The 23,214-nt window shown below is 47.9% G+C and overlaps 1 protein-coding gene across 1 annotated transcript; it reads right to left on the reverse strand.

The window, feature by feature from the left end:
- Positions 1–16,616: 16,616 nt before the first annotated feature.
- Positions 16,617–22,900, reverse strand: TLR4 (toll like receptor 4). Its single transcript, XM_017829195.1, has 3 exons — positions 22,690–22,900; positions 21,711–21,877; positions 16,617–20,488 (listed from the first exon to the last, which is right to left on the reverse strand). Exons 1-3 carry the CDS (start codon positions 22,792–22,794, stop codon positions 18,229–18,231), a joined length of 2,532 nt encoding a protein of 843 aa, XP_017684684.1. The 5' UTR covers positions 22,795–22,900; the 3' UTR covers positions 16,617–18,228.
- Between the last annotated feature and the right edge of the window lie 314 nt (positions 22,901–23,214).

The following is a 23,214-nucleotide window of genomic DNA, read 5'->3' on the forward strand; positions in this document are numbered from 1 at the left end:
AAGGGAAGGGAAGGGCAGGGAAGGGAAGTGTAGGGAAGGGAAGGGAAGACTTCTTTCTACTGGCAAAATCTGTTTTCTGAGTAATTACAAAGTGTGGCAACTTTTGCATTATAATTCATTTGTTTCCCAGGTTGCAAAAAAAAAAAAAAAAAAAAAAGTGAGAACTCCGATTGTAATTTCCTCTATTCACTGTTATCAAAAATTCCCCTTTTAATAAAGAAGATCCTATAACAAGTGCCCTGGTGCCTTCTACCTAAAAGCCATGTCCCTTTCCCTCTCCTGGAGGGATGGACACAGGTATTTAAAGTGCCTTGAGACAGCAACAATTTGGGAACCAGCATGTGTTCTGTTGGGAAGTGTTTGCTGCATTCCCAGCTCGGGAGAATCCCTCATCAGCATGTCAAGAGAAGGTCACAGCCACCACACTCTGCGCCGCGATGTCGGGAGGAGAGGGAGGAGCGTCAGAGGAGCCCTGTGGAACAGCACCCCGAGTGAACCATAACTAGGTAGTTTGAATGCTTCCCGAGACCCGGCTCCCAGAGTGAGGCATCTGCTGCTGCTCTCCCTGCTGAGTTCCTTAAAACGCTGGCGACACAGTATTTGGATTCGAAATCACAGGGAGTTTTGCAGCCGAGTTGAGTCTGGAAATTCACCCTTTCTAAGAAAGCTTTTGCAACAGGCAGTCATTGCACGGGGAGAAGGGAAACCACAGCGTTTCCTCGCTCAGGGGCATGGACACCAGTTACCGGCAGGGCTGCTGTGCTGGACAAACAGCACGTTCACTTTCTGCAAGCTGCCTCTGGAAATCCAGCGCTGGCAATGCCACCAGAATCCATTTGAGGTGTAAGAAGAAACACAGCTATGCTCCTCCCCGGAAGGGAAACGTGCAGATAAAGCACCTCGGGAAGGGCACAATGGTGGCACTTTTATTGACAGAAAAAAAGACACTGATAAGGTTGTTATTCCCACTATGGCGAAGGTTCTGCTAAAAATTAGGCTGCTCTCAGTGGTGGAGGGTGTTCACGTTACAGAAGACATTCCCAAATTCCAAGGACTCATAGGCATGCAATCCCAAAACAGTCCAGTAAGGTGACCATGCCCACTTGAGACAGGATGGCACCATCCTGCTCCAGCCATGCCATAATTGCATCCACTTCGTTATTTTTCTTGCTGTTTGTAACATCACTCGGGAGAGTGACAGCACGAGGGGGAGTGGCTTCAAACTGACACAGGGCAGGTTTAGATAAATATCAGGAAAAAATCCCTCCCTGGGAGGGTGGTGAGGCCCTGGCACAGGTTGCCCAGAGAAGCTGCGGCTGCCCCATCCCTGGAAGTGTCCAAGGCCAGGTTGGACAGGGCTTGGAGCAACCTGGGATAGTGGAAGGTGTCCTTGCCCATGGCAGGGGGGTGGAACAAAATGATGCTTAAGGTCCCTTCCAACCCAAACCATTCTATGATTCTATGGAGTGCAAGATTTGATAACAGAGCTGCTGCAAAGTGCTGCTGATTTGGAGCCCTCAGAGAGCCAGAGCCCCTCTGGGGACTGCAGAGCTGAGCAGAGCCAGGCAGAGCTGGTGGCAGAGCTGGTGGCAGAGCTGGTGGCAGAGCTGGTGGCAGCAATGCTCCTGCACTGCAGAGCTCGGGTGGCATTTCAGCACATATTTACAGTTGCACTCCTAGGGAGCCTAATAGTCCCATCTGGAAACATTAGAGCTCAGAGGGGGCTAGAAATGGTTGTAGCAATTCCAAGCAGCAGGAGATGGATGGATGGGGCTCCATAAAAGCCACCGCAATGGTATGACACAGGCAGTCCTCACCTCCCCTTGCTTCAGGAACAGGGAGAGGACACAGCAGGGCTCCTGGAAGAGCATGTGAGCAAGGAGTGTCTCCACTGTGCTTGGGGCAATTAGTGTGTGCTTCCCCTGCATGTGTGTGTGTGTGTGTGTGTGCAGGACACTTCCCTGGAAGTGTTCAAGGCTGGGTTGGATGGAGAGTTAAGCAGCCTGGTCCAGTGGAAGGTGACTCTGCCCAAGGCAGGGGGTGGAACTACATGATCTTGAAGATCCCTTCCAACACAAACCATTCTGGGATTCTCTGACACACCAGGCAGCACATCTGCATCTGATCCTCCTGATCCCCTCCAAGGCTCCCAGACTGGAAATGGTCTGGAAGTCTTCCTTTTACCAGCCTTGTTCAGCTTTAGGGAATGGGCTCAGAACTCCCCAGTGATGCAGGGCACCAGAGGCATCACTGGGCTTGCCTGCCTGCTGCTGGTACCAGGGAGACAGGAATGATGAGCTCCCTGAGGACTTCAGACTGTGTTGGTAACTTTGGGAGGGGCACAAGAAAGGGATGGCAATACCACAACTACTTCTCATCTCCTCTCTAAGGTGACATTGCCCCCAGCCATTGCTTAGGCTGAGGGTGACACTTGCTGCATTGATTGAGTATTTCACATCCCTGACAAGCAAAAAGTTCCCTGTCAGCAGCTCCCTCACAATCTCCTGGTGCACTTGCATAAACATGCAGCTTTCCATCCTTGTTCTGCACAAGTGGACACCTCTGGGCACATTGAAGGGATAGTTTCTGTTTAACCCCACCTGCCCACTTCCACAAGAGTCACAGCCTCATCCTTTCCTCACACTATCACACCATAACTGGAGCCCATCACGGTCACTGGAAACCCCTTGTGCACAGCACAGCATGAAAATGGTTTATTTTTACTGAGCCAGCCAGATTCCACCTTGCTTGTGATGTGCCAGACCAGGTCTGACTTCAGCCATCCTCTGAGGACTCAGGATGGTTATCATGCCCCATTTGCAAGGTTTTGCTGGGATAGGTGGAAAAAGGGAAAGCAAAGTCGTTGCAGAGTGAAAGAAACCTCGGGATGCAGGTTTTATCCTATCTCTCAGTTGTGGTTGTGGTTCTGTCAGTGCTCTCTTGCACCAGGGAACACAGAAACCTGGGGGACTGTTCCCCAGGGCTGGTCATGGTCACTCACAGCTCCCAGTTAGGAACAGGCTTAGGCTTCCAGTGTTTTAGGAGTGCCACAAAACAGGTTTGAGCTGAAACTTTCTACCACCCTCTCATGACTTTAGTTTGTTTTGCGAGCAGTTCAATCCAGAGGCAAATTATGATTAATAAAAGGAGAGAAGATGAAGGTGGCCTTTGCTTTTCAGCAAAGTATGTGATAGGCAGCAGCCTGCTGTGGCTGCTCAGGAGGAAGAAGCTGTGCTTCCCAGTGAGGAATGGCAAGTGTTTGTTTTGGATGAGACAGCCAGGCAAAGCACTGCCTAAAGAGACTCCAAGTGGTCATGGATCCCCTCTGTTCCCCCAGGAAGCCTGTTCTTTTTGGGGCCCTTGTCCTGTGCTTCCAGACAGGAAGGGCTGGGACTGTTGCCAGGCTGGGGACCAGGACTCTTCCTTCCATCCCTTCCATGGTGCTTCACTTCCCCCATCCTGTTGGCACAGAACAAATATAATTTAAATAAAAAACTTTAAAAAAAAATGCGAAGCACAGAAATAGTATTTTCACGAGCAAAGTGAAACAGGCTGTGCTATTCTGGGCAGGAATATGGAGCTGGGCAGGAGCTGGCACAGCATGTCAGTGTTTGGGATGCAGTTCCAGGGGTGGGAACCCAGCAGCATCATTCCCTGGTAGCAGGAGGTAGATCAGAGCTCACACAGGTGGAAAGTCACAGGGGTATGGGACTGACAGCCAAGGGAAACAGCCTGGTGGGGTGGCCCACATGGATAGAGGTGCCAGACTTGGAGCTCATCTGCATTGCTAAGTGCTGTCAGGAGAGCAGGGCTGATAAACTCGTCTGTAGTGACATAAAAGGTGGTAAAAGAGCTCCTTTCAGTGAAGTGCTTGAGGAATCACCTCTCCTCTGTGTCTGGCACCAGGGCAAGCAATAGAAGAGTCTTTCTGTCCTACCAGCTGTCAGTGGTGGTCCTTGCCTTCCCACATCCCCACAGTCCAGTACCTCCAGTCCATTCCCAAGCTGCCAAGACACTCATTCCTGGACCCCCTTGCAAAGCTCCAACCTGCCAGCCTTGAGCACCCTTAGGAGGAGGAGGTGGATTCATCCAACATCAGTTGTGCTTCGCAGCAGCTCAACTTCTGTGCTGGGACAGTGAACTTGAGACACCTGGGAATCTTACTCCTCTTTTTGTCCCCCAAAGGGAGCAGATTTGTCATGGCAAAGAACAGGGTGTGAAGAGCCAGGCCTTGTTAGCAGAGCCAAATTCTTGTTACCAGGAGATCATACAATGGTTTAGGTTGGAAGGGGCCTTAAGGATCATTTCATTCCACCCCCTTGCCATGGGCAGGGACACCTTCCACTAGAGCAGGTTGCTCCAAGTCTCATCCAACCTGGCTTTGAACACTTCCAGGGATGAGACAGGGTTGGTTTGATCCCTTCCAACCCCAGCTTTGTTCACCAGGGTGGGCCAGAAGCAGACAGGGACAACCCCACAGGGAACCCCCCAGCCCCACACCACCCTCAGTCAGCCTGAAAAGCTCTTGGAACTTGGGGGTTTTGCTGTTTCTTGATGCAAAAAGAAAAATTAAAAAAAAAAAAATTGTCAGCAAATTGGAGGGGCTCCAGGAAAAGGAGATAAAGATGATTAAGGGTTTAGAAGGATTGACCTATGAAGAAAGATTAAAGGAACTAATTATGTACAGCTCAGATAAAGGATGAGTAAAGGGGTGATTTAATAACGGCCTGCAAATACTCAGGAAGGTGTCAACAGTAAGGCAGGGGGAGGAATTATTTAGAGTCCTTCACCAAGGAACAACACAAGTGATGGAATGAAAGGGGAAGGTGACATGGGACGCTGGCACAATGCGGACAAAACCAGAGATTTCTTTTGGGAGCAGCAAGTGAGTTAGAGGCACAAATCCTCTGGAAACACTCTGCCCTTCCATCCCTAAGTGATCAAAGAATGCATTTTCAATGATGTTTAGGTGCTTAAAGGTGCAGGCAAGTGCTTTAATAGGATTTTCAGGTGCATCAAAGCAGGTTTCAGTGGGAATTAGGCACTTAAATAACTTCACAAGTTCCACCAGTTGCTTATTTACATCATTGCACAAAACAACCTGAAGGTCTGGCTCTAGGAAAATCAGAAATCCCCCAGCAGGAGAAAACTAGACCTGAATCCCAAGCTGCTGGAGCAATGTAAGAGTGGACTGGCTGGTGCACAGGAGGACGTTCTGTAGGAAAGCACCTTGCCTTGTCAGGGTGTTGTGCATTGATCTGCACAGTCGATTTGAAAGTCAATGAGATCTGGACTCTCAGGCCCATTAAAATAAAAATTTCAAAATGCCTTTGGCACTTAAGCACCTTGGTCAGTTCGTCAGGTCCTTGCTGCAGAGGCTCTGGGGGCTATCAGAGCCCAAGGTGAACACAGCCCTGGTGCAGAAGCTGACCCAAAGCAGGGAGTTCACCCCTGTGATCTCCTGGAACACGTCACCAGCACTCCAGGGAAGTGTGTCCCATATTTCTCCGTGCTGCAATTAAGCCATCTGTTGTTTTCATGGGGACAGGGGACATCCTTCCTGTGTAAGAATAATCAACCTGACAGAGGAGGGGTGGGAAGGCATTAAAGGAGAAGCAGGATTGACAATGAAAACTGAAAGTCAAGAGGTTTACAGGACCAAAATCCACAAGAGTTTGCAGCTAAAATCACTATGAAACTACAGAGAGGAAATTACAAGTGTGAACTTAAAAAGGATTACTGACCTGAAAGCTTTACTCCCGGTGCCCCAAGCAGGCATTTTACCCAAGACTTCAAGACTAATCTGCTGTCCAAGGAGCTCAGCCAACTATGCCCTTAGTATCAGGCATGGAGCTCCCCATGGTGCCCAAGGCCACCCACTTGTCTTACTGCTCTCCTGGACAGCAAAGTCCCAAAAGAGGTTAGTATATTCCCACCAAAACCCCTCCAGAATGTTGGTGGGAACTCTATCCATGCTCTGTAGATGGTGAACTCACATCTCTGCCCCAAGCCCAGAAGCAGGAAATCTGTGAAGCACTCCTGCTTCCTGACTGCTCCCAAACAGACATGCAAACACTCGAAAAAAAGGAGAAAAGCCCGAATTGCCAAAGCCTGAGCTTACCCAATACCCAGCCTGTGACTGGCACAGCCACAGCAGCTGCAAGTTTAGATTCCATAGGAGAATTCTGAACACAGTCATAACAGAAGACAAGGTGAGAGGAGAGAGGCTGTGACTCGTTCTTGTCATTGCCCTGAAGGGTTTTGCAGGGCAAATATTCCAGCGACAGTTTTCATTAAACCACAAACTTGTCAATTTAGCCTAATATATATATATATATATATGTATGTGTATTTTCAAGTAATTGTTTAAAAACAGGGAGATATTTGAAAGACTGGTTTAACCCTTTTGCAGCACTTGAGTCCACTTGAAATGATATGAGAGAGGAAAGTTAAATATGAAGATAAATGCATAAATGGTCAGAGTTGCTATGGAAATGTAAGAGGATGGAAATTGAAAGTCAATAGAGGAACTAACTTACTGTTCAATTTTAAAAATAGTCTTTCTATACAGAAATGGAACATTTTTCAAATCTCTGTTGGCCTGTATTACACAAAATGGGAAGTGGTTTTGTGGCTGGTACATCTATTTAATGCTGCAAGCTCCATATGCAGACTGTATGGTCCGTGGTACATTCTAAGTGGGACCTTTTCCTCAGGTTAGTGCCAATCTCCATCACAGCTCCAGAACCTTGGTGATAAATGTCAGCACGAAAAGCACAGGTATGTGGGTCAAACTCTGTGGGATGTAATGACAGGTAATTTGTAGGGATTTCAGGTCAGTTCTGTTTATTTTTTGACATAATTTTCTGTGGAAACAAGGCTTACCAGATTGGGTTTCCTGCCCTACAGGCACTGCACAATAGCTTTCTGAACCTGCTGGCCTGCAATCACATTTGATGGAAGAAGAGACATCTCAGAGGAATTAGGTCCTAACAGGCTTTATAAGGGAGGATATACTCAAATGAGCACTTCTTCCCATTGCCCTTCCACTTTCCATCCCATTCCCAGGGTGTGATATGAGCTCAGCCACTCTATCAGACACCAGAGAACCACATGGGAGATGACTGTAGAAAACCAGGCTTCTTCTGTTCCACTGCTTGCAAAGGCACTTGTTTTATTAAGATAAATGTAATACACTTCTCTGCTTCCATTCAGAGAGGGAGAGCAAATTATGTTTGAACAGCATCAAACCCCAGCCACGAGCAGCATAGCAAGAGGAAAGTGGGGCTTTGCTTCAACACTTACAGTCCATCTCCATCCCCATTCACTTCTGGGGCTTCTTGGTACATTTATTCACCTACAAAATGTAGGTGAATAAACCATTTTGGCATTGGCAGCTCAAAATTTGCTGCTCATGGATCTTTCAGCCCCTCGCTCTTCTCTGCCTGTTTGCTTTCCCCAGCTCTTACTCTGGGGTGCCCAGAAGCTGCAGATAAACCCCCTGACTCACAGCCCTGGGTGGGAGGAGAGCAAACCAGCACTGGGACATGCTCCTGCCCACGCTTCCCATGGCATGGACCCCTGTGCCCCTCTGTTCAAAGCACAAGAGTCTCTCACAGCAAGTTTCTGACAGCTGGAGGCATCTCACTGACTCAGGTACAGCAAACCTTAAAAAAACCCAAAAAACAGACATAGAAGATGCTGAAATGCAGCTTTCCAAGGCGAAGAGCTGGCACAAGCTTCAGCCTTGGCAAAATAATTCTGCCACTTCCTTTCTTTCCAAGCCACGTCCCCCAAGTCTAGCTCCATCCTCTCCTGCAAGGGCGTTTGAAAGAATTCCACAGCACCAGCAGGATTCTCACCAGCCCCGTCTCCCAGCCCGTCAGAAAAAGGCCTTTAAAAATAGTTCCGTGCTGCTGGGTGGGATTTTCTTCTGCAGGTGCTGAGCAAGAGGGAGCGAGATGAGATTCTAATCATAGCTCCTTGGCAGAGGGAAGGGTTCAGAGTTGAACCTCATTTTCACAGCGATATCGCTGCGTTCCCCCGGTGTCAGGGGGACACATATTGCTGTCACTTCCCTGCGCCGTGTTTGGATATGGGATGCAAAGAGCAGGCACGGAGCACAGAGCCATCACCACTCCATCACACCAAGCCAGGGGAGAGCAGCCTGTTTGGTGCCTGGTGTGTCTGCTCTGAGCTCCCAGCCAGCTCGTCCCATGGGGGAGAGGGTCCCCGATATGGTGGGTGCTCTCCCCTTCACCTAAAGGGGTGGGGGAAGAGGGCTTCCCATCCAAGAAGGGGCTGGGCAGAGAAACAGGAGCTCAAGGTTGTATTTCCCCGACACACACAACCCACTGGATGTTGTGTAGTTACTGGCGTGCCTCTGTGCTCACCACTGAGCACTGGCTCTTCCCCACCACAGCCTCATCTTGGCTTATGAAGAATTCCCCATGCCATCAGACAAATGGTTTCCCCCCAGGCTCACCAAATTTCTCTTGCAGCAAGTTGCCACCACCCTGTTCAAGGGGTACAACCCAGGGCTTGTTTTCTCCGCCTGGGTCTCTCACCAGACCCTCCTGCTGAACAGGCTGAGCACCTTCTGCCAGGTCCCTTCACAGCGAGCTGTCAGTCCCCGGGAGGAGAAGGTCCCTGCCAGAGCCTCAGCATCTGGCTCTCTCCAAAAGAGCAGACTGGAGGGCTCCACACGTGGGGGGATTTCTGACAAGGTCTCCCAGCACAGTCCAGCAAACACAGCTACCATCTGCTAAAGTTCAGGCGACTGAAGTGCAGGTGGGAATTGCATCACCACCACACAGCACAGACAATAACACCTTCTCGTTTTATTTTCCTCTTTATCTGGCACCATCTCTACGGAACTAAGCCCACTGCCTTCTGCCAGCTCACATGATTAGGGCTGCAGTAACTCAGTGCTGCCTTCCCCATTTCTCCATGGATGTTTGAATCCAGCCATTTATAACTGTCCTGGAGGGACACAAAGCATCACCAGCTTATTCACAGCTAAAAAGTGTTTTCTAAATGGAGGTCCAAGCCAAAACATCACTCCAAGGACTCTCACTGCCATGAGCAAATCCTGGGAGAGCCCGAGAAGGGATGCACTTTGGCCCAGCATTCATCTCCTCTGGTTGTTTTGCCTGCTGTTCCTTCCTCTCCAACATATAGTTCCTTGATTTGATAATATCTGATATTATTAAATTGATACAATTTTATTAAAAATAAGCTCTGGATTTGACAAGGATGTTTAAATTTTAGCCTTTTGCTGCAGTAATAAGGCAACTAGTCTCTATATTTTGCTTTAAGGACATGGAACCAACTAGAATCAATCTGGCATGATTTAGAAGCTCTTTGGGATGCCTGGACCCATTCCAGGCCAGCACTGAGCCAGAGAGATGGATACTCAACCTGGAGCATCAATCCAGCCTGCACCTGCCCCGGGGTCCTGTCAAACCCACCAGGCTCAGAACCTGCTCACTGCAGGATCTGTAGAAAAGTCTGCTAAAATCATGGTGAGAGAAGCGACATCCAAGAGCTGGACTGGAGCAGCCACCTCACCCTCGAGGGGGAGCTTTCCAAGGCAGAGATCACTGCTACATAGTGATACCCTCATGTCACCCACACCATCCACACAGCCAGAAAACCACCCATGGCACAGAGTCACCCCAGCGTGACCACGCTGCTGTGGCACACCCTGCACTGAACTCTTCCACCCACACAGCTGTTTCATGGAATGCCTGGCAGGGCTGGCAAACCCTGCCTCAGAGCTGTGCTGTGGTTACCAGCAGCAAAGCCATTAAGCCCCCTTTGCAGGCAAAGCCATTAAGCCCCCCTTGCAGCACCATACGTATTCACTTCATGCCTTTAATCCTGACAGCCCAAGTAAATTCCTCCTGAAAAGAAAAGAAAACCCCTTGTTCCCCCTCCCGGAGCTGCTGCTTCTTGTTAAATGTCATTAAAAGCAGAACCCACAGCAACATCAGTCCTTGCTGAAGGTTGAAACTACCTTGACTGTAATCCTGGTGTGGAACTGGATGGGGAAAAAAAAAAAAAAGGCAAAAACCAGATACTTCTTCCACTTCTCTGTCAGCTTCACTTTGCATCAAAATCTCCTTTGTATGTCACACAGCTATTAAAGTTGTGGATTGTGGCTCGGGGTGTGTGTGCAGGAGCCTGTGTGTGTCTGTGCCTGTGTCTCAGAAACTGGGTCACCCGGAGAGCGCTCCGTGAAAACTCTGCCCTGACAAATCCAGGCTGGCAAGACTCAGAGATACCCCTTATAATGTTTTTCTGCCTCCCATCATGCTTTGAAAAGAGCAAATAATACTACTTTCTGCTGTATTTGTGTATCTTTTATTCAGCAGCTTCCCGAGGTAAATAACCTCCGGCAGGCAAATCCGAGGGGATGCTCCTATCTCAGGGCTGTCTGCTCACACCGAAATCATGATATACTTTGCTTTCATGATGCTCTTTATAAAACATGCCTTTTTGCCAAGATAAATGGCTATCAAGGAGGGCAAGAAACTCCCCACATTTGGCTCAGGCTCCTGTCCCAACCTCTTGTCATCCTCTTCTCCCTGTCACAGCCCTGAGGATGCCAAGAGGGCACCTCCAGAGCCCTCAGCACCTCCCCATCACACAGGGGAGCCCTGTGAGCATCTCCCCAGCCAGAACAAAGGGTTGTTTCCCATCCAGGGCACTTTTCAGCAGGCAAACATTTTTTATTTCCATCAAGGCTGGGAAAAAAACAGTTCACACAAATCATGTCTGAGGCTGAGGGGTGAATCTTGCCCCTCACCTGCCCTCAGTGGGGCAGAGGTGGGGGAACCAGCAGAGTGGAGCTTCCCAGCTCAGCACTGAGAAAGATCTGGGCCACTGGAGGGGGCACAAGATGAGGAACCAAAACTTGCTGACTCTGTGCAGGACAGAAGGATGTGGGCCACAGTCTCAGGAGGAGTTGTGAGGGGGAAGCTTGTGGTTTTTTTTTTTATTAACAGCTTATTTTAATACTTACAGCATCAGAGGAGAGATGGCAGAAAGAAATACCTGGGCAGGGAGGGCTTTACTACTCAAGAGAATGCAAAGAGGGTTCTGGGGACCAAATACTGCTCTTTTTTTGTTGTTTGTTTGCTCCTTTTTTTCTTTTTTTTTCTTTCTTTTTTTTTTTTTCTGCTACTGTCACTGCCCTTACTTCCCTTAAAGAAAGTAAAACTTATGTGACCACAAGCAGGACCAGTGACAGGAAAGGGGTTGGGAGAATCTGACTTCAGATGGACGTTTACTGGCCCGGGGAAGAGCTGCAGAGGAGGATTTCAAAATTCCCAAGATGGGGGAAATGGAGTTGAGGAACAGAAAGTGCTGTTTTCACAGGCTCTGATCTAGATTTCATCTGTCTCAGTGCTTCACTTCAGTAAATCACAGGGTGCAGGCTGTGAACCCCAATTTACCAACAGAGCAAACGAGGCAGGGCAGGGATAGCAGGCAGCATTTTTCATCTAAGAGGGATCGGCAGCATCCAAAGCCAGGCAGCGGTGGTAGCGTGTCCTTCCCAACAGACCACACTGCTTGGAAAAGAAAACGGAGAGATTCCAGCTCGGAGCAGGAGTGGGGCCACAGGCTTACACCTGATCCATTGCTTAGATAAGGAAAGGAGAGCAACTTCCAGGCATTGCCTCGTGAATGCCACGGTTGAGAGCTCGCCTACCCCGAGCATCCCAGCGCGGCCGCTCCGGGCAAGTTTGGGTTTGTTTTGGGTTACTGAGGAGTAGAAGTGCAGATCCAGGGGGCTGTGGTGGATGGGTGGATGTGTTGAACTGGATCACCAGGCTGTAGGGAGGGGGGACACGGGGGATCAGTCTCCTCCAGCCCGCTCCGTGTCCTCTGGCTAATGTATTCAGCGGTGAGTTTAGGGGATCTCAGGAGAATGAATTGTCAGAGCGTCGGAAGCAAGAGATGGCAGGGGAATTACTGCTAATCCTTTTTTGTGGGACAAAACACTCCAAAGGATTTAAAGGCTATTCAAAAATGTAGGGGGGGGAAGGAAGTAACAAGGACACCCCTCCCTTCTTTCATACATTTTGGGTTGGTCACTGGCTGCTGGCCGGGAGCCGAAAGGGAGAAAAGAGAAACTTCGAAGAGAGGGAAAGGCTGACAGAGGGAGAAGAAAAGATAAAGACAGGAGAGTAGATCTGGAGAAAAGCCGATCTTACCCTCTCAGGGAGTGTAGGCTGCAATTAAATCTCTTTTGCCTAACAATACCCGATTGTTATTTGCATAGTACTCGAGATGTGGCGATAAGGGAAGAAGGAGCTGCAGGCAGGGGAGGCTGCAGTTGTTCTCCTTGGAATTCCTCTCCCTGGAAGGCTGCGGGCCCCAGCTCTAAGGGATGATCCTTTTCCTCACCTAATGAGCTCCCCACCACTAGTAACAAATGTATTTTGAACAGCTCTGGTGGGTGGATTTAGGAAGTGTGGGGGCTGAATATCTCTGCTACGCGTCTGATTTGTAGAGAAGGTCGACTTTGGTCACCCTTCCAGCCCTCAGTGTTGCTCTTTGTGCAACTCCTCAGCTGCTGTTTGGCAAAGGATGCCATAGAAGGGGTATCCCAGGCTGCTGCAGGGTGCCTGAAGACTTTTTCTTGCTTTTCAAGGCTTTTAACAGACCTGTCCTTAATTGTGTAGTGTTCCTCTCTGTGTTCAGAGCAGCACAGCGAGGTCCAGGCTGGTGGATTATTGACTTTGCCCTCTACGTGACCTTGAGGCTGAGGAAGGTGAGTGCTACTGGCAGATGGGCTCTTCTCTGCAAATCATGCTTTGCTGTCATTTGTCCCAGTTCTCAGCCTGGGCTGAGATGGCAAAGAGCAACTTATTAAGGAATTGCTTCTTTCCTCCCGTGTTCAGCTGCTCTCAGGCTCAGGCAGTTTGGTATCGATCGACTGCACCTACTCAAGATGTTTTGCAAAAGGCACTTAGTGAAATTCATTCCAGGGATTTGTCAGTGTTTTTTACAGCCTGAACTGCACGTGGGATACAGGCAGGTGAAGGTTTGACATTGAGAGGGTCAGGGTAAGAGCTGTCATGGAAGAGGAATTTCCATTTTCTCCTGGATTACCGAACAGTGCAGCAATTCTTTGAATCTTGTATGGGGTTGATTTTAATACCACATTCACAGAATCACAGAATATTCTGAGTTGGAAGGGACCCACAAGGATCATCAAGTCCAGCTCTTCAGTGACTGGCCCATACAGGGATCCAGCCCACAACTCTGGTGTTATTAGCACCCTCCTAACTTTGTCAGAAGTTCTGCTTTTCAGCATGGTACAAAAAATAAAAAATTGTGAGTTTTCCCACAAAATAAAATCTGTGGGTTTTAATTTGGGTGCGTGGAAAACATTTTCACATTTCACTGTTGTTTTGGGAGGCTTGTCAGATTATATAAATAGAAACAAATTTCAAAATGAAAATGTACTCTAAAAAAACAACAGCATAAGCCTAAAATGATGCTTTTTTAAAACGATGTTGTGGAGCAATTTAACTTTTACTTGAAATCCTTTTTTCCAACCCCTCCAAAACATTTTTTAAAAATCACTGTTTCCATGCACAGTGTCTGTTCCAACAGTACAGCCCCATGCAACACTAAACCAGAAAGTCTGCTATGACAATTCCCATTCCATAGATTCACTATGCTACCTCATTAAATTCCATAAGCCACCTACGAAATAGCATTTCCCAAAGGACAAACACTCTTCCAGAGAAATTTCAACCTGCTCCTGTCAAGTATCATTTGGTCCAGAGAAACCAGCTGCTTTTTCTCGTTTTGTTGATTTTTTAACTGACACTGGAAGTCTGTGCTAATGCTCGGGGAGGCCAAGGGAGCATTCCCGCAGCGCTGCTCCTGCAGCCAGCCAGATCCAGGCTGGGAAGCACTGCACGTGGCTCTGGCTTTCAGCTTTTACCTAATGTCTCTGCTGCAGTGTGGAGACCACAAATGCAATCACACTAATGAGGGCTTGCTCTGTGCAGAGCCCTCGCTGCAAACCACTGCTTGGTGGCAGTGCCAGCACATCACGAGGTCCTGCCCCTGAGACATCCCCCTCTGCAGGGCAGGGAAGACCAGAGCTTCATTTGTACTGACACACTGCACGGGTCAAATGAAGCACATGGTGAAATCAGGGCACATCCCCATGACAAATGAAGTAACTTGGATGCAACAGCCCTTTGGAGCTTTTTGTCCATCTGTTCTTATGACCTGGGTAAAATAGATGCTTTAATAACGGGAATATGTTGGGCTATTTACATGAGAGATGAACGCAGACCTGCACGGGTGTCGGGTTGGCTGCTCTTTTATTCACCCAAATGAATAAATCATATCAAAGGCATCTGCTGCAGAGTGAACACTTTCAACCAGCAGCGCACACCAGCAGGTTTGGAGACATGAGGACATTGAGTTTGCCTTTGGAAATTTGCTTCCTACAATAAAGGTCACAGAGTCACAGATTAGCTCGGTTGGAGGATGGTGCTAATAACACCAAGGTCATGGGTTTGTATCCCCATATGGGCCATTTACTTATGAGTTGGACTCAATAATCCTTGTGTGTCCCTTCCAGCTCAAAACATTGTCTGTGAACATTGAGTTTTCCTTTGGAAATTTGCTTCCTACAATGAAGCTAAATGACTGTGTGTATTTCTGCGTGAACCACAGTATTTCCCCCATTTATTGTAGTGGGAAAAGCTGTTTTGAGTCTTCCAAAAAGAAATCTACTATTTCTCTGCTGGGTAAATGTTGAAAATATAATTGTTCACACAGCCTTTTTCATCCTAGACTCATAAACCTCAATGTACAGCAGACAGGTACTGCCTGGGCAGGTCACAGAATCACAGCATCACAAAATGGGTCAGGTTGGAAGGGACTACAGTGGGTCCTTTGGTCCAACCTCCCTGCTCAAGGAGGGTCATCCTAGAGCACACTGCACAGGATTATGTCCAGATGGAATATCTCCATCTGGAATATCTGGAATATCTCCAGTGATGGAGACTCCTCCACACCCTCTCTGGGCAAAGTGAGAAAATCTCTGGTTAGTGACCACAAGGACTGTGGAAAGGGGAGGGTTGGAGCACTCACCCAGCAGAGCCCATGGCTGTCCTGGCACCCAGTCCCACCAAGAGTGTGCCTGTCACCAGCCAGCCCCTCCTCCTGAGCCTCCTTGTGCCATGCAGCAAAAGGAAGATGGTCCTGGTTCTGTTGTGGAAGGTCTCAGCAATAAAAGATGTCAGTTTGTGTGTCAGAAGTGCCAGGTCCTGCATGTGGGTCACAACAACCCCCTGCAGCGCTCCAGGCTGGGGGAAGAGTGGCTGGAAAACTTGCCCAAAGGGAAAGAACCTGGGGGTGATGGTTGACAGAGGCTGAACATGAGCCAGTGTGTGTGCCCAGGTGGGCAAGAAGGCCAATGGCACCTGGCTTCTATCAAAAGTAGTGTGGCCAGAAGGACCAGGGCAGTGGTTGTCACTCTGCACTGGGCACTGGTGAGGCCACACCTCGAGTTCTGTGTCCAGTTCTGGGCCCCTCACTGCAAGAAAGACATTGAGGGGCTGGAGCGTGTCCAGAGAAGGGAACAGAGTTGGGGAAGGATCTAGAAAGCCAGTCTCTCTAGAGTATGAGGAGTAAATCATATGGATCTCTACGTGCATGGAGAGAAGCAGGAGTGACAATGGCAGTGGGGCTTGCAGAGGATGAGCCTCTCCCAAACCCCACTGTGTTCTGAACACCCCACCCAGCTTCCAGTCTCATCTCACTGCTCTGTCTCACTCCCACTTCCAGAAGCTATGATGGTTTTTGCGCTTTCTCGTGGGCAATAAGGAAACCTGGGGCAACTCACATATCCAGTTCTGCTGTAGAGACTCTGAATAGAAAGAGAAAAACAAGTGACCAGTTCCTTTTTAAAGTGTACATGTGGGAGCCTCATCTGAGCATCACTCCAGCTCTCCCAAAGTTGCTTTGATATTCAAACAAACACTCCACTCACTTTTTAAACAATACTGTCCTAAATCCTTATTATAATGCCCAGAACCACTCGCAGGCTTTCTGAAACTCATTATTATAATTACAATCAAGAATCACAGGACTCTTGTGCTTTGTGCCAGAAATACACATACACTGAGGAGCCACAAAGAGTGAAGGAGAAATGCAGTTTCAGTGCTGCTCAATTCAGGAGCAGGAACTCCCATTCTATTTAACTTTCCCTCTTTTGTTTCCCAGTTTAACTTGTAGCTGCTAAAGTCCGGGCTAATATTTGCTTTGTCCTCTGTGCTCTGCTTTGGACTCAATGCAGGGAACCTCGAGCTGTGCCCTGGTTTACTGTCCCCCACCAGCTCCAGCAGCCTCTGCCTCTGGAGGCAGTGGAATGTGGAGGAGGAAAGGTGAGGAGGAAGGTCTGCAGGACCCACCAGTCACAGGGAAGGAGCACCACACTTTGGGAATTGCTGGAACAGTATTTAGCAGATGCAAACCAAACTCTCTGGGCAAGGGAGCACAGCACTGAGCTTGGTTTTATTAAAGCTTCATTTCGTGGGGCACAAAAAAAATTTAGAGAGGGCTGTGGGGGTTTTTGGTAGTGTTATCTGATGCAGCACATAGAGAAGGAGCTGTGGTTCTGCCTTTGCCAGCACAAGGCCTGGAACCAGCTCTCCCTCTCTTTCAAATAGTGTCTGAAGTTGATCCCTGATCATCGGCTTCCATGGAGATGCCTCTGACTGGTGCTCAGAAAAGTGAGCTGGATCAGGCCTTCTTTCTGAATAAATATCAGATCTGATTCACCACTCAATTGCTTCTGTTTTACCTCTGCAGAACATCATTGATTATAGAAGGATTTGCAAGTTTAAAACTAGAGTAATTCAGTGATTAATCCCATCCAAAGCCTTTGGTAAATAGAGAGCAATACTCCCGCACTATCCAATATCCAACACATCAGTGGAGTGCTCTGTAATATGATTTGGTGGCATTTAGACTTTCCTTCTCTTTATTCAGGACAGTGCTGGGATACATTTAGTTTAGCTAACCCAGACTTTTCTCCTCTATCTCTTCTCCCTGCAAAATGTCAGGCACATTCTCAGCGAAACAAAAGCACAACTCCCCCATCCAGTGGCTGTTCTGTCCCAGGTAGCAGCTGACCCCCAGGAAAGGCTGAGCACACATGCTGATCTGAAGTCCATTTCAAACCATGGAGGCTCCTACAGCATCTTCCAACAGTGAATTAAGGCTGGTCCAAAGAGTGGAAAAGCTTATTCTAGAACTGGCTGTCTCTAAACATCAAAACCACTTTGCTCAGGCTCAATTTCGTTCACATAGGGCAGTCCCACACAGTCTATCCAGAAACCCTGGAGGAGGAGAAGCAGTTAGAGCAAAGAAATATTTGACTTAAGAGGTGTTAAACATTTCCATGGCTTCTTCTGGTCCCACTGATTTTTGGATCCCACAAGAAGACCTCAAACCACTCTCAAATGCTATACCATCTGGACATAAATAAGAGTTCTAGGGGTTAGTTTCAATATTTGGTCTTGGTCTAAAGCAAACTAAAAGAAACATGTTGGGGAAATTTCCCACAGTGGAAACCTCCCTCCCCCCTGATGACATAACTGCTCAGCTCCATTGAGCAGCTGCCAGGTGGTCTGTGCTGTAGGACACCCCACTGCTCCCTGGAGGGTTTTTCCCCTTACTCACAGTGCATAACACAGCAGACACAAGACTTTCTGAATTCAAACCCCTTTTCTGTTTCTCACCATTTTTAGAGCCAAGAATCCTGTGTCTTTACTCTCCCCTGGAGATCCTGGGGTCCACTCAAAGCAGCAGAACCTGAAGTTCTACTGTGTAAGTGGTCTCAGGACCCAAATCCAGTTTCAGAGGCAGACAAATGACAGTAAGAGCAGTCGGTCTGTTCACCAACCCGCCACACCTGGGTGTACTGCTGGACCAGCTTTGGTTGACAGCCACGGACAAACATGGAGCTCAGGTAGGTCCAGCTCTTCTGGATCTTGTCACTCCTTAGCTTGAAAGTTCCCTTGGGAAAGAGTGGCCTGCAAGGCAGGTATTTCTGTAGTGCTTTTGCAGTGTCTCCATCCGCTCCCTCTGACTCTGAACAGCAACAGAAAAAACAACTTCTGAGCACCATCCATCAGCCAAGGCCAGGACAGGAGACAGGAGAAGAGGAATCTCTCTTTCTCTTCACTTGAGCTTTTCCTTCTCATTATTCCAGTCTTTGCCTTCTATCAGGACTCCTGTCAGCTGCCTCAAGAAGATGTGCTTGCTCATTTCCTTGTCTTTCCACTCCAGGTAGGTGTTCCTCCTCAGGTACCGGGACAGCCCCAGCCTCTGCCTCAGCAAGGCCTTATTCACTTCTTCCAGTACAATCATGATGATTCCAGCCTTTCCCTCAACAAGCTGCCAGGACTGGGCAATGTCAAACTCAAAGCTACACCACTTACTTTCCAGGAAGTTGGTAGAGATGACTGCGATGACATTTCTGCTACTGAGAAAACCTTCTTCAATGATATTGGTGACAATGGGTACCCCTGGGAGGAAATCCCTGCAGGACAGACACAGGTGGAAGGGAGGTGTTCCTCCTTCTAAGGGTTCCACCAGCTCTTTTATTACCCATTCCTGGTCTTTGCTGGAGTGGATAACAAAAGCATCATAGGTGTTACCCCTTTCTGCAGAGTGTTTGCACCCACTGAGCAGTACCAACGAGTAGTAGAGTTGGACGTAGTAGTTGTAAATCAGGAGGAGGAGCACCACTGCACTGAGCAACATGACCACTGTGATGGCCACTTTGCTTGCACTGAGGTGGCAGGAGGACAGGTCAAAGCTTGACAGGTTCACATTCTTCATGTCAGCAGGCATGTGGCATATCATCAGCTCCTTGTTCTGCAGCAGCTCCTGCTTCTCCTTGACCCATTTCAGAAAGTTCAGGTGTGCACAAGAGCAGTCAAACAGGTTTTGAGAGATGTCTAATAGGACCAGGCTGTCAGGCAGGGTTTCCAGGGCTGAGTCCAACAGAACAGTCAGCTGGTTGTTGCTGAAATCCAGGACTCTGAGGGCTTGGAGTGGCTGGTAGACTCCAGGATCTAAGGTCAGGAGCTTATTGTTGCTGATATTTAACTCTTTTAGTTCAGAGAGGGCATCAAATGTATTTTGATTCACCTGTACTAACATGCAACTTGAAATATCCAAGGTGTGGAGGTGAGTTAGGTTTTTGAAGTTGTTGGCCAGCCTATTGTTCTCAAAGGAGTTGCCTGACATCTTGAGCACTTGCAAAGAGTTCAAGCCAGAAAATGTGCGCTGAGATTTAACATGAGTTTTGGTATAGGAAATGTCAAGGTAAATGAGTTTCTGAAGGAAGAGAAAGAAAGGGTGGGAGCCAGGATCAAATAATTTTGTGTGCTGAAGGTCCAAATATAACAAATTCTTAATATTACCGAAATCTCCGGTCAACCTGATGTCAGCATTGAAGCTTAGGTTCAAGTGTTTCAAATTTGAACAATTATGAAACAGAGGGGAACAGCAGCCACTGAAGGCGAGGCGATTCTCACTCAAATCTACGACCTCCAGCTTACTTAGATCCCTAAATTTCTGCCCAAACTTTCTCAGGGATGTGCTCTTGGTAATCCGAAGCACTCTCAGCTCCTTGAAATGCGACAGCTTCATGGCAGGCACTTCCTCAAAATCGCAGTTCTTGCACTCCAGCTGTTTCACTTGGGAGGACACAGGAACCTCTGATATCTCTTCAAGCTCGAGGTTCACCAAGCGAATGGTGGAGACGTTGCCTATGCAGTCAAAAAGGGTGTCTGTGTTACTCTCAAATTTCTTGAAACAGATTAAGACAAACTCTTGCATCTGGACCTGGCACAGTCCACTCAAGAGTCCTCTCTGAAAGTCCCTCAATCTATATTTGTTTCTGAATTCTCCAACTATTAGTCTTTTGACCTGTAAGCCAGCCAGGCCTTGAAGAGAAGTGTGCATCACGCTGAAGTTCTCAAAAGAGGACCTCAGAACCAGCTCACCGAGGTGAATCTTTGCAAAGGACCCCGGCTCTATGGATTTTATATTATTCAAGGAAAGCACCAGCGTGAGGTTGAGCCTGTTCCCTTCCCTCAGAGCATCAAGGTCTCCTTTGGAGATATATGTGATCTTGTTAGAGAAAAAGCTCAGGTGCCTGAGAGAGGTCAGGTTGGTGAAATACTTGGGAAGCTTCAATGAAGTAATGCTGTTGTGGCCCAAATTCAGCTCCTGCAGGGTATGCAAGTGTCCAATGGGCAGGTCAGTCACAGAGGTTATGTTGGTTTCCACCAGTACTAGTTTTTTCAGAGCTGCTAAGCCATAGAAGGCTGCTGTCCCCAGGTACTGGAAGGAATTGGCAGTTAAAATTAAGGTGGAAAGTCTATGAAGGTCCTTAAAGGCATTATCTTCTATTGTATGGATGTGGCACCTGTTGGGCAGGAAAAGAGAATAAAAGTGTGTGAAACACTGTCCCTCTCATGTTCACTAACACTAAGTGCTGCTGTAGCATTCTCATCCTCCTGCTGGGGGTTGGTTTGGCTTTGCTGTGCTGGGCAGAGCCAGCACTCCTGGATGTGCAAATGGAACCCTTCCACAGCAGGAGACCTCCTGTCACCTCCTCCTCCCTCTCTAATCTGAAATTCAGCTGCAAAGCAAGAGACCTTGAGCCATGGTGAAGGTCAAAAATCCATGCAGGCATCAGGAAAGAATTCTGGCTTTTTCTTTAGGCCAAAGTGACATTGTGGTGACCATCACTGATGGCACAGCCAACCAGATACAGCCTTCCCTTGGATCTTGCACCCTCACAGCCTTCAGACTGTCACCTCAGCCACACCTGGGCAGTCCCACTGGCACCAGAGAGATGCAGCCGTGGCAAAGCTCACAGCTCTGTCAGCAGTTCTGCGAAGGGAAGAGGGGAAAAAGAGGGTGGCCACCTCTGGCTTCATGGGGAAAGATCCAGAATGTGAGACTCAAAGCCATTTTGCAATGAATTCAGCAATATTATCCTATAATCCAGCCAGTGTCTTACAGCAAACGTGCTCTGCCACTCAGCCACTTCGGAGCTGGAGCTGTGATGGAACTGAGTGACATTTTTCAGTGAAACAATTTACCCAGAGAAACTGTTGTCTCAAGTCAATGGAAATTATACATCAATTCAAATTTGCTAATAAGCCTCCTCCATCTCCTCCCCCAGATATGTGAGGAGAAGGGAAAAGAGAATATGTTGATATTTTAAAACAGCCTTTTAGAAAATGAACATACCTTCATCTCATTTTTTTTTTCTAAACTGTGATTAGAAAAACAGCTCACCCAAGATGTTCCACTTCAGAGTTTTTGTAACAGAGAAAAGTCTGACATTTTTCTTGTTCAGAGACAAGTAAAACATCTTCCTCCTCCTTCCCACATCTCAACCTACAAGATCAGACTGACAGACCCAGCTCTGCGTGGAGGGTGTGCACTCAGTAACTGGACTAAAAGCTGCACATCACTTCAGTGTGGGGATGTGCAAAGTGACAGACACAGAGACAAAGCCACAAGCAAAAAGAAAAAAAAAATGTACAACCAAAACAATTAGACCTCAACATAGGCCACCACAACAGCCCAGCTGGTGGAGCAAGATTAACCAGTATCCACATAAAAGAGCTCATTACCTTGAAAGATCCAGAAGCTGCAATTCAGGGACTGATGAAAAATAATTTGACCTCAGTGACTTCAGATTGCTGAAACTGAGATCCAAGTTCTGGGTGGTGTTTGGGACTCCATCAGGAACTCCAGAGGTGTTCAGTTCAGTGCATTTGAAAGTTGTGTTAGGGATGACCTGTAACAGTGGTAGATCCAATCAGGGTCAACATCTGCTCTTCATGAGGTGCCAGAAAACTACACTGTCAGGAAAGCAGGAGCAGAATGACCAACCTGGCAGTTAACTTCTAAATGAGCTGCCCTGAGTTTTAGGAAATAATCTTATATATCCCAAGCATCTTTCCTATTTTTGATAGAACCAGTCCTGCTCCCCAGGAGGAGCTACATTTCTTGCTGATTGAAGCAGGTGCAAAACTACAGGACAGTGTTCCTTGAGGCAGCAACCTTGGAGAGAGCCAGCAAGGCAAAAACGTGCAGATCCATTGGATGGCCAGGCTCAGCTCTCAGCAATGTTATCCTGCAGATAATCAGGCAGCTCAACCCAAAGTTATTCTGTGAGTAACAATTGTCAGCAAAACTTTGCAAAAGGCAGTCTCTCAGTGTCCAGTACTTGGGGCTCTGGTGAAATCACTCTGCTGCACAAATCAGGCAAAAACACTGTATTTTGCAGAAATCAGAGACGAGGTTTGGATCTCTTCCAAGAGAAACATAATCTATTACGCTAACTGCACTGCAACACCCTCAGAGGTACAGAAAGCCAACAAGAAGAAGAGGTTCATGCTGCTGGTTCTGGTTCTCAGATGTTTTTAAGACCAGCATTTACTTCAAATACTTCAACTGCCTTGGTAACAACCATGGAAAAAAAAAAAAAGGTGGGCTTTCATAAGACAACAGACCAGACAACAGGCTTGATGCACAAATCTCCCAAGCAGAGGGAAAAGTTGCACCAGAGAAACAGAAGGATTTTGTGCTCACTTAGAGCTCACGTACCTCCAGACAGGGATTGAGGAGGCAGCCTGCCAGCGGCGATGGGACAAGTGCCAGCTGCAGCAGCACCAGGAGTGTCCACAGGGGAAGGGCTCTTCTCCTGGGCATCTTCAGGAGGCCAGGAGTGCAGGAGAAGGTAGCATGGATATCATTCACAGACCCAGAGCAAGAAACCTGCCAAGCGCTGCGTTTCAGCGCTCCTGCTTCTCACCGCACATCGCTGAGAGGGGCAGGGAAGGAGAAGGGAAGTGAAACTGGTCGCTGCCTGGTTTCTAGACACACTCTGAGTTAGTTGCTTTTCTTGAAATTGTTTTTGAAAAACGTAAGAAAAAAAAAATCAAGAAAAAAAGGAAGTAATGACACATACAGTTTGGCCTAGAAACCAAAAAGAGTGTGGGGTTGCATCACTGTCGCTTGAGTTTGTTGCCTCTGTTTAGCTCATGTCAAATGGGCAAAAGTAGGGAACATTTCTGAAATTCTGAGCACAGTTTTGGGAAGGCCATGCCCCACATCCCATAATTCAAATGC

The sequence above is a fragment of the Lepidothrix coronata genome, unplaced genomic scaffold, assembly GCF_001604755.1.
Source record: "Lepidothrix coronata isolate B3197 unplaced genomic scaffold, Lepidothrix_coronata-1.0 Scaffold160, whole genome shotgun sequence".
NCBI classification, from domain to species: domain Eukaryota; kingdom Metazoa; phylum Chordata; class Aves; order Passeriformes; family Pipridae; genus Lepidothrix; species Lepidothrix coronata.

Coding starts and splice junctions, on each gene's coding strand:
- TLR4 (XM_017829195.1), bottom strand. CDS start 22,794: ATGCCCAGGAGAAGAGCCCTTCCCCTGTGGACACTCCTGGTGCTGCTG. Junction 21,878..22,689: donor TCCTCAATCCCTGTCTGGAG/GTACGTGAGCTC, acceptor CCACTGTTACAG/GTCATCCCTAACACAACTTT. Junction 20,489..21,710: donor CAGCTTCTGGATCTTTCAAG/GTAATGAGCTCT, acceptor CCTGCCCAACAG/GTGCCACATCCATACAATAG.